Source organism: Phragmites australis, chromosome 17, assembly GCF_958298935.1.
Source record: "Phragmites australis chromosome 17, lpPhrAust1.1, whole genome shotgun sequence".
In the NCBI taxonomy this organism is placed as follows: Eukaryota; Viridiplantae; Streptophyta; class Magnoliopsida; order Poales; family Poaceae; genus Phragmites; species Phragmites australis.
Window position 1 is genome coordinate 20,157,664 of NC_084937.1, and position 11,334 is coordinate 20,168,997.

The 11,334-nt window shown below is 41.9% G+C and overlaps 1 protein-coding gene across 2 annotated transcripts; it reads left to right on the plus strand.

The window, feature by feature from the left end:
- Window positions 1-1,213: 1,213 nt before the first annotated feature.
- On the plus strand, window positions 1,214-6,050 carry LOC133897225 (probable ubiquitin receptor RAD23). Of its 2 annotated transcripts, none has more exons than XM_062337869.1 (11): window positions 1,214-1,450; window positions 2,824-2,982; window positions 3,337-3,390; window positions 3,693-3,766; window positions 4,176-4,238; window positions 4,380-4,557; window positions 4,853-4,990; window positions 5,085-5,198; window positions 5,290-5,408; window positions 5,490-5,565; window positions 5,694-6,050. In XM_062337869.1, the coding sequence occupies exons 1-11, from the start codon at window positions 1,385-1,387 to the stop codon at window positions 5,838-5,840; spliced, it is 1,188 nt and encodes a 395-aa protein (XP_062193853.1). In that variant the 5' UTR covers window positions 1,214-1,384; the 3' UTR covers window positions 5,841-6,050. The 2 variants fall into 2 exon arrangements, with proteins under 2 accessions (XP_062193853.1, XP_062193854.1); XM_062337870.1 differs by having other exon boundaries at window positions 4,188-4,238.
- The last annotated feature ends 5,284 nt before the right edge of the window (window positions 6,051-11,334 follow it).

Here is an 11,334-nt window from a genome sequence, read left to right on the forward strand (position 1 = left end):
CTTACTATTTGTTGCAACAGGGGAGTAGTTTTGCGAATATTAAAAAATAAAATATATAAAAATAAAAATTCCAAAAGGGGAAGCGTGCGGCGTCCGGAAAGCACCCCGGCCCAGCGCAGAAAGTCATGACCTCACAACTTCGGCACATTACTGTAAACGCGTCGGGTTCTGGTTGGTTGTGCACGGAGTACCTGTTCGGATAAGCACAGGGATAATATGGCGTCGAGTGCTGCATGTATGTGGCGGACGATTTGACACGTACACCCTTACATTGTTTGGATTTGCTGAGGGTCTGATTGTTTTAGTTTTAGACCGTGAAAATCCGGTTTAGCACGTAAAATTTATAAAAACTTTTTTTATCGGATAGTAAATTGTGAGATTTTATAGTATACTTAGCTTTTAGATTATGGAAATAAACTTTTATATTGAAATGGTTTGTTTTTGCTTTTACTTTTAAACATGCCCTTGGTCATTCGAGCGATGATTGCACAACATAATAATTTCTTGGTTTGAAATCTATTCACATACTTGGTGGCAGAGCTTCAGCTCTAAAAGTTTTGGACAGTAGTATTTATAGCTTCATGAATTTGCAGTTTTCACTTCTTGCATCTTTGACACTACGATTGAACGACAACCATGAGCTATCCTTACTTTTTTACTTGACCCTGGAAACTGAGGCTGTACTTTTGTTATTTGCATCGTACTCGAGTCATCCCTTTGATTAACATTTCTAATTTATGTTGCGACACAAGTTTAGTGCGCACACAGGGGTTAAAATTTTTGCCGAATTTTCGATGAAATTTCACAAATTCTAGAGAAGGACGAAATATTTAATTTTAAAACTTTCTTTCACTGATATACAATCGAGACTCATATAGCGGACGATGAAAAATAATTAAAATTTATGCAAAATTTTGTGAATTTCTTTTTTTCTCGGTGAAAAAATTATAAAATAAAATTTGAAATCCCAGCGTAGAAGTAATACTCGCATGTGTTGGTGCATCATAAGCAGTGAGAGAGCAACACTTGTAGCACAGCCACATGCATACACGCACGCGAAACATGTGCACGAGGCGCCGGCGAGCGCACGCACCCGGTCGTGACTCGTGAGTCCTTGTCCGGGCCAGACCTTTCCACGCCGTCTCCAGCATCGGAAACCCAAACCGATATGGACACCTTCGACGCCTATATAAATTCGCAAAACCCAGAGGGCCAGCCCGCAAAAGCGCCCTTCCGCTTAGGGACTGGAATAGAAAACTCGAAGGAAAGGGAAGGAAGGGAAACTCGCGTTCCTCTCGGCTCTCGCCTCCTCCCCTCCGCCTCCAACCCTCGAGCGAAGGCGGCGGCCGCGAGGCGAGGCGCGGCGCAGCACGGAGGCGGCGAGATGAAGGTCTCCGTGAAGACGCTCAAGGGCTCCAGCTTCCAGATCGAAGTCGACCCCGAGGACAAGGTACCTGGTTCTCGCCTCCCGATCTGTCTCCGTGGCTATAGATTGGCGCGTTGCTTCGCGAGATTGGGGGTTGCGTCTTAGGCTCGTCGTGGCAAGGGGACGTTGTTTCGCTAGATTTGGTCTGCTTGTTAGGTTCGCTGGCGAGATTGGAAGCCGCTAGCGAAGTTGGCGTGAACCCAATCTGTAGGTTGTTGGATGTGGCACCGGTGCGAGTGGAGAGCAGAGAGCTGTCGCCGGGTTCGCTTGGGAGGGTATGGTGGCTTGGGTGCTTTTGGGTGATAGCTTTGGTTCAGATGGCGCCGCGAAGCTCTTAGGCTTTAATCGATTGGTTGGTTGCTAGGTGGTTGATGTAGCGCAAAAGTTGCAGTCGATCCGTTGATGCTGTTTTAAAATTCTGCAGGTTGTATGTTCGATGAAAAATCTTAAGAAGCGCGCGGTAGCGTGAATCTCCATGTTCTCGTGCATTAGTTAGCGATTGCAGATTGCAGTTTGCTGATGCTTAGGTGCTGCTTTTAAGTCACGTCTGAGGGTCTCATAAATATGAGCAATGTTTCGACTGCTGTAGAGATTTGTTTCTACGCAGCTTTTAGGATGTGCGCAATTTCGTCTACTTAGTAATGTGTTTGGAGTAATTAAAGTTTTCAATTATGTGAATGAGTTGGCTGCCATGGCCCTAAAAGAAACCTGTGGAATGTGCGAGCCTTTTAGTTCACATTCTTTAGTTTTGTTGTCTATTATATTACAATGCGAGTGGAGAGCAGAGAGCTGTTACTGGGTTTGCTTAGGGGGGATATGGTAGCTTGGGTGCTTTTGTGGTGATAGTTTTGGTTCAGATGGTGCAGCGAAGTTTTCAGGCTTTAATCAATTGGTTGTTTACTAGGTGGTAGATGGAGTGCAAAAGTTGCAGTCGATCCGTTTCTGTTTTAAATTTGTACAAGTTGTATGTTTGATGAATAATCTTAAGCGTGCGGTAGCATGAATCACCGTGTTCTCGTGCGTTATTTAGCAATTGTGGATTGCAGTTTGCTAATGCTTAGATGCTACTATCAAGTCACGGCTAGAGGTCTCACTACTATGAGCTATGTTTTTACAGTTGTGGAGGTTTTGTTTCTATGCAGCCTTTGGGTAATACTGGATTTTGCATGTGTGGTAGGTAATATGGTGAGAGTAATTAGGGTTATCAAATATGTGCATGAGTCAGCTGTCATAAAATAAACCTTCATGATGTAGAAGCTTTTTTGTTGTCTATCGAATTAGGGTGAAGATAATGCTATCTTAGGTCCTATAAGGACATTTCCTGGTTCTTTCGATTCTGTTTAAACAGTAAACTGGTGGCATTGCAAGTCTGCAGCTGACATAATTTCTTCAAACAGGTTGCTGATGTGAAAAAACACATAGAGAGTACACAAGGGAATGTCTACCCAGCTGACCAACAAGTGCTCATACACCAGGGGAAGGTGCTCAAAGATGACACAACATTGGAGGAAAACAAAGTGGTTGAAGAGAACTTTCTTGTTATAATGCTTAGACAGGTAGGCTACCATTTTGATACTCTGGTTAATACATGAAATCATATGTAACATAGTAATGCATGGGGTGACAAGAAATTTCTTGTTTAGATATTTATATCTCCCAACTGTCAGAATGCTGTTAGTTGCTTTGAAAGAATCCATAGTTCACTTTCTATGATTGTTGACTAATCAGAAGTGTATGTGTATATGGACGGAAAACTGCCCAGTAGTTTTTTTAAATGCTTTTTATATAAGACATGCTGGCTAGTATGAATATAGAATGCCTACAGTTGGTTTAGGAATGCTTATATTATTTGTCACCAGATAGCTCCTTTCATTCTCATTTTCTAACTGTAAGTCTATAACCTTTCACAGAACAAGGCTTCATCTAGTGCAGCACCAGCTACATCCAATGCATCCGCAAATCAGGTGATATGTTAGAATGGTTGTGTCAGACTGGTTACTTGTCATGATTTGTTTTCATTTTCTTTCAAAACACAAATTTCCGTTACCCATATAATATACCAGAAACTCTGTTCTATATTACTCTTTTATATATATATTTGCAAATATACATTTTCCATCTAATACTCCAAAAACGTATGGAACAGTTTTAGTTTATCAAATAGGAAAAACGTAGATGAGGTCTGCTGAACTATGTCCTTATCTAGAATATTATCTGAATTTTTTGCTGTTGGGGTTTTAGGCTTTAACTTAAGTTACTTTTGCAGGCACCCCCTGCTCAGAGGGTCCCTGCTGCTCCTGCACCTCAACCAGCAGCTGCCCCAGCTGCACCAGCACCTACGTGAGTTTCTAACTAAACCTTAGGGTAAAATCTGATTTATGTTGGGATTTATGGTGCACTGTGTAGATCCTGTTCAATTGTTTGTATTGTGTTGTCTTCAGGTCTTCTTTTTTTCTACTTAAGTCAACATATCGAATGCAATTATGGTTTGAAAAGATGACCTTTTTCTTCTATATTAGTTTTCAGATTGTAGCCAAATAAAGTTACGTTGTGTTGAGTGATGCCTTGGCACTCTAGTTGTCATGCTGTAAGATTACAAGTTATCTTTCATCTTTTTTCAGAGCCCTTGTTAACTTTGAGTCAAGTTAACAATGCAATAATAAAAAAAGTAGTGTAATGCCTGGTGACTGGTTTGTACTACTATTGTCATTGCCAGCTAACTCTATCCTTGCTACATTTACTGAAATAGTGTACCTGTCAGTGCTCCTGCTTCAACTGCCACAACCTCCCCAGCTCCTGCTGTTGCTGTACCGTGAGTTCCTGACTTTTCTTCTTTCCATCTTAGATAATTTAATTCCTGTTTGGCGATGTATCAATATTTGCTGTTAAGAATAGCTGCTAAAAGTTGTGAATCGCTTTTCACATAATCTCTTTGATTTTGTCACTTGAACAGCACTGAAGCAGATCCTTATGGTCAGGCTGCCTCAAACCTTGTTGCTGGCAGCAACATAGAGGCAACAATTCAATCAATTCTCGAAATGGGTGGTGGGACATGGGATAGAGAGATTGTGCAACGTGCTCTACGGGCTGCATTCAACAACCCTGATCGGGCTATTGATTATTTATATTCTGTAAGAATGATTCTCTCCGCCCTTACTAGCTTCTAAAGTTCTAGGTCTTCCTTGATGAACTCTCAGTGTGCACAATTTCATAAATACTTGTAGCTAGTGAATATGGTATGCCTTGCTTACATTAGATGAGTGAGGCTGTATGATGTTTAAACTGTACATTTGTTGATTCGAATCTCTTTCAGATGATTTCATTTCGTTTTGAAGCTTAGGCAGCTTCCTAATCCACAACATAATGACAGAATTTTGGCTTGCAGATGTTTTATGGCACACTAATATTCTTTCATCTTTTATTTAGGGGATTCCTGAGCAGATGGAGGCTTCTGCACCACCTCCGAGTTCTCAGCCAGCTAATCCTGTCCAGGCTTCACAACCAGCCCAAGCTGCAGTGCCTTCCACTGGACCAAATGCTAGTCCTTTGGACCTCTTTCCTCAGGTTCTCTCTCTCTCTCTCTCTCTCTCTCTCTCTCTCATACACATTTGCAGCTAGTTGAATTTAGTTATGATGTTTGCCCTTTTTTGAATTGCAGGCCCTTCCAAATGCTTCTGCTAATGCTGGAGCAGGAAATCTTGATGTTTTGCGTAATAATGCACAGTTCCAAAGCCTGCTTGCTTTGGTGCAGGCTAACCCTACAATTTTACAGGTTCTTTTCTAGCTTTGTTGCCTTGCCTCTTTTTCCAAAACAACCCGCCCCTTTTTTACAGCCCAGTGACCCATTAATCATTTATGTGCAGCCATTGCTTCAAGAACTGGGGAAACAAAATCCCCAGATTATGCAGCTGATTCAGGAAAACCAAGCCGAGTTCCTGCGCTTGATCAATGAACCAGTTGAGGGTGATGAAGAGAATGAAATGTTTGCACTTCTTCCTTGTGTAGCCCATGCTTTTACTTATGTTGAACACGTTGTTTGATATTCTTGTAATTCCTGAACCAGGGATATGCTAGACCAGATTGCAGATGCAGCTCAGACCATAGCGGTTACTCCGGAGGAGAACGAAGCTATCCTTCGTGTAAGCCAACGGATCTTGAGAAACCGCTGCACATGTGCCTGCATCTGCATTTTCACAGACTTGCTGTGGTGACTTTCATGCCCGTTTATCGCATCACATGATAACATAGTTGCATTCTTGGTACGCAGCTTGAAGCGATGGGATTTGACCGGGCAATTGTCCTGGAAGTGTTCTTTGCTTGCAACAAGAATGAGCAGCTGGCCGCGAACTACCTCTTGGACCACATGAATGAGTTCAATGACGACGACGGGCCACTGGGCGGAGGGCCACTATAAGAAGGCAGAACACTTGTCAAGCTCTGCATCATGCGAAGGCTGTAGGGCAGGCTTAGGAAAACTTTTTTTGGGATTTGTCTCGTCCATTATTTATCGCTTGTCTTGAATTCTTTTTGTTTGGCGTTGCTCTTTAGTACATAACTCTAGATTACCATTACAGACAGACTTTTATAACGGGATATAAAGGTCATGAGTCAGTTTTACTGGATCTGCTTTTGATAGTTTTACGGACACCATGGTTTCGTTTTGTACCCATGCTTATTACTGTTTAACCGCAGTGTCATGGGTTCTCCTTTCTCCTAGGAAGAAAACCATTCGCAGACTCTCGATATATCAAGTGTGAGAACAAACAACGATGCATGAGAGTAAGATCCAACATGCCTTAAGGAGCTGAACTCAATTCACATATAACTCCAGCATGCATGACATTTGAGTTCCATTCCAGCAGCAAAAAACTAAAATCAGTTAGGGCGTGTTTGGATCCCTTATTGCCGCTTGCTTTGCCTGGCTGGGCAAGTAATCAGAAATTTGATTCGTTTGCTAGCAGTCTTGGTGCTCGTGCTTTCCAGCTAGCATTTTCTTTGACAGCCCGAGCAAACCAAATTAGCTCTCCGTCAAAAGTAAGGCTAGCCTCGCTCGACAACGACAACGCGAGGTGAGCATAGAACCAAACGTGCCCTTAGTGTCTCGTTACAAAATCTGCCATACACGTCCGTACATTCAGGCTTTGTACCAGCACCTCGTAGAATCAATTCATACGCTGGTTGAAATATTAACAGAAGAATTCAGGCAAAGGCATTCAAGCTGTAGCACTAGTAGTCTGGCATCATGCTCACAAGACAGTTCAACGTCACAGATAAATGCTCTCTCTTAAAAAGTTCTGCTGGAGTGATTCAAATGGTGAATTGTAACCCTAGATTCTATAAGCTACTACTTCTCTACAGTAAGAACCAACCGGACCTATGTCACTTCCAAAATACTATGACCTACTGTCAACATCCAGTGACCTGGTTGCTCATGCGTACAACATATTGCCTGTTGCAGGATCACTACCAATGAGCCCAGCAACGCAGCAACCATCCAAAAACAATCAAACTATATCGTCATAGAAAAGCAGTAAGGTCAGTCATCGTCTGAAATATCTATTATGTCAAGGCCAGTGCTTTGATCTGGAGGGACCAAGCCGGGTGGATCTGCTAGTTGAAGTGGAGCAGTATCCAAGCATGGAGCTCATGGCCTGGACTGATCTCTAGTGGCTTGAGGCACCACCTGGTTAGCAGTAGTGACAACAACAATGGCCGAGCAAGGAGATGGTGACCGGGACTGTTGCGCCGATTCATCTTTACAAGGCTCTGTCTCAGTTTTGTGGCTAGTGGCCGAGGCATTTATCCTAGAGTCGTCCAAGGGCGCAGAGTTGATCTTCTTCTTTGATCGTGAATAAGTCTGAATTCTCTTTTTCTTCGTTCTGTTCTTTTGTTTACAAGGGGCTCGGTTGATCCACTTGATGTGTCTGATTCATAGTAATTCAGCCACAGACTCATCACAGCATACTCCTTTTCCCTGGCAGGCTTCCTTTTGCATTTTCTCTTTTGCTTCTCCGATGCAATATTCCTTCGGTATACTTCCAGGGGCAGCTGGCAGAACAGTTGTTTTCTGAATATCATCAGGCTCGTGTTGCTTACGTGCCTTCTTTGAGGAGCTTCTGTCCAGTAATTTTTCATTGCTGCAACCATTACAGGGAAAAGCTCATTCTTCTCTGATGCAACCAAGCCTTTCTTCAGTATTCTCAGAGGGTAAGCAGGCTGAGAACAGGCTTTCTCAGCGCTTTGGGGCCTATGACGCTCGCTTGCTTTCTTTGAGGTATTACTTCCCAGTGATTTTGCATCACTGTAGCCCTCCAGAGAGAAAAGCTTGTGCTTCTCTGTTGGAACCAATTCTTGCGTCAGTTTCAGTTTTCCTTGGGTTGCAGCAAGCAGAACACTGGGTTTCTGAACATCCTCAGGCTTATGTTGTTTGCCTGCCTTCTTTGAGGTGCTACTTCCCGGTGACTTTGCATCGTTGCAGCCCGCTGGAGAGAAAAGCTCGTGCTTCTCCGTTGCAGCCAAGGCTTGTGCATCATTCTTTTTGGAGGTTCAACAGGCAGAACACTTGCTTTTCGAACAACTTCAGACCTACGTCTCTTGCCTGCCTTCTGTGAGGAGCTACTTCCTGGTGATTTTGCAATGCTGCCACTCACTAGAGAGAGATGCTTGTCTTCAGCATTTGGTTTTGTGACTTTAGTATTCTTCTGCAGTCAGAAGCAACTTTGTACCTGAAGAAGGTATGTTGTGAGTTAATATGTTAACATGAACTTGCGAGAATGATTCAGATTAAAAGGTTAGCTATAACAAGGATTATCTCTTGAGACCATTTTTAAGTCTACATTCCATTAAAAAATGTCACTGTACAATAATGGTGAAATTACCACAGTTTACATAGTAAACATAAGATTAAACAATAAATTCCACTAAGGTAAGGCGTTTATTAAAATCTGCTTGTTTTTTTAACTGTACAGTAGGGATCCCCTACTGTGCTAATATATTAAAAAGATAAAACACAATGAAAAGATTATACAAGAGAAATAACAACAGACGACTGTCCAGGAGATATTAGGAGAGGTCTAGACTCGTAACCGGGCTCATTTTATACATGTGTAACACAATAGTATCTTTAAAATAGGTCTTTGTAGAAAAAAATGATCCTATTAAATTATGATTGTGATTTTAGTGATTAATGATAACATAGTCATGAGAACTAACATATTTATAAAGAATATATATTAGTTGGTCTCATAGATGTAATACATCAAGAAGCCACCGCAGCCGGGATAAAGTTTGATTGAATTAGAGAAGTCTCAGGAGAATTAATCTCACCGGAAGGTCCGATGCAGAGGAATTTGCACTCACCGGAGCATTGTGCACAAAAATTGATAGCCTCACCGGATAGTCCGGTGCTCTGTGTGTTGAACTCACCAGAGTATTTCTGACAAAGGGAGAAGGTTGAGAATCTCACCGGATAGTCTAGTGATCTACACAGGGTAACACCGAAATATTTCTTGCAGAGAAAAATACAAGTGCAGAAAACTGAAGATCAACCCACTGGATGGTCCGATGTTTGATTTGTGCACACCGGAATATAGCATCGGAGCATTTCTTGCAGAAGGGACTGCAAGTGTTGAAGAATGAAGATCAACTCACGGGATAGTTTGGTGATTACAGAGATAGTTGCACTGGAGTATTTCCAGGGAAAAGAAGAGAAAGTTTAACTCATCAGATGGTTCGGTGTGAATGGAATGAACACCGGATGAATGCACCGGAGTATTTTATACAGAGAGACTGCAAAGGCTCGGATAGCTCGAGATAACTCACCGGAAGGTCCGGTGATGAATTTGAAGTCACACCGGATTGTACGGTATTCACAGAGACTTTGAGTGGAAGCCACCGGCTAGTTTCTAAGTTTGTACTCACCAGATGATCCGGTGTTAACAGCTTTTCTGAGCCGTTGGGAAAAGGGCTAGTTGGTGGGTTTGAAGCTATAAATATCCCTCCACTCAGTCATTTGAAGATGTGATAGCTGTTGGAGTCTAGAGGAAACTTATATGCACTTGAGAAGACACCCAAGCCATCAAAGTGCTTAAAGTGATCATCCAAGACAATCAAGCACAAGATTAGAGAGTGTTTAGTGCTTATAGGCCTAGAGTGAGTTGTAACTAGGTGTTGCAGCTTGAAGAATGAATCAAAGAGTGATCCTAACTTGTATCGAGTGGTACATCGATGCCTTGTAGTCTTGGTGACTCGTCGAAATCTTGGGCCTTGGTGGCTCAAGCTTGTTGACCCTCCGACTTGGTGTGGAGCGGCGGTAAGACACGTGTACGGAGACGCAGAGACCCTTGCCTTGGTGGCTCAAGCTCCAAAGTGATCATGGCGGCAAGTGACCAGAAGAGGAGCTAGTTGTGAGACCTTATCTTAGTGACTCATCGTGCTTAAGACCTTGTCTTGGTGACTTGGTAGCTCAAGAGCTGTAATCGGAAGAGACTTAGTGATCGGGAGTATATCCTTTGTGGAGCTCCAATATGGACTAGGGGTTACATTCATGCCATCGATACCACGAGATAAAAATCTCTTGTGCCGACTTTGTCTCTCTACTTTATTTACGTTTTCGTATTTATAAACTTCCAATTTACCTTGCTAGAGTAGGTTGCAATCCTCTTAAGCGGTAGAGTAGACATACTAGATAAACCTAGAGCACATTTAGATTGAATTTAAGATATGTTTATCTTATGAAGTTTTTAGAGCTAATTTAATTTATGTTTCTAAGTATCCTAATTCACCCACTCTTAGGACGTCACCGTTCCTCACAATTGGTATCAGAGTCTCGTGCTCTTGATAGGCTTAACATCTTAGAGTTGTGATGTCCGGGGTTGTGATAGATACCCATAATGCTCCACTTTTTTAGGGCACAAATTTTCCCCGTTAGAAAATTCTAATGTCTTATTTTTTGCAAGTCAAAGGTCTAGATGTTTAGAGAGTCACCGAAGAACGGATGAGATCTCACATCACCAACAAGTAGAGACAATTAGATGCTTTGGCAAAGAGTATCATTTTATCATCTTTAAATATTGATGCATTTAATTATGTTTATTCTCTCACCAATGCATATGATATTTGGAATAGTCTCATTGAAATACATAAAGGCACAAAGGATATGCGTAATGAGAAATATCATGTGTTTGTTACTAAACTCAATATCATCAAACAATTTGCCCATGGAAGCTAATGACATGTACTCACATTTGAATATTCTTGTCAATAAGATCAATGTGCTAGGTTTGATACCAATTGATGATGATTAAGTAGTGAGAAGAATACTTCAAACTCTTATTACAAAGTACAAGTTGATAATCTATATCATCTACGACAACAACGACATCAAGAAGATAACTTCAAGTCAAGTGCTCAGCAAGATCACATAAGATGACCATGAATATGGGGGTCGAAGCGTCTTCCTCATCAGATGCCAAGAATCTTGCTCTTACAAGTAAGCAAGCACCATGCCCACACATGAGGGCGAAGATGAGGAGGTAAGCGCAAGAGTCAAGCTCAAGCGAAAATGATGGAGATGAAGAGTGCAATGAAGATGATGAGTAAATCATATTAAGTGATGAAGAAATGAATCCCAAAGTCATCAAGTTCATCTCTCAAGTAGAGAAGAATATCAGGAAGATCAATACCAAGATTGATCATTGAATCTTCATGCAAGACTTCGTCAAAATAATTGATCGCATAAAGAAGGAGAAGAAGACTAAGAGCAAGAGGGAGAAAAGGGAAAGAGCCAAAACATTTGGAAACATGGGAAGATGGTGAGTGAAGATGAAGATTCAAGCTCAAGTGATGAGAGCTTCGCCACCCACTCTTCCAAGAGAAGCTCTTCCTTAAGTTCGTCATCACGCAAGTCA

Coding starts and splice junctions, on each gene's coding strand:
- LOC133897225 (XM_062337869.1), top strand. CDS start 1,385: ATGAAGGTCTCCGTGAAGACGCTCAAGGGCTCCAGCTTCCAGATCGAA. Junction 1,451..2,823: donor AAGTCGACCCCGAGGACAAG/GTACCTGGTTCT, acceptor TTCTTCAAACAG/GTTGCTGATGTGAAAAAACA. Junction 5,409..5,489: donor GGTGATGAAGAGAATGAAAT/GTTTGCACTTCT, acceptor TTCCTGAACCAG/GGATATGCTAGACCAGATTG.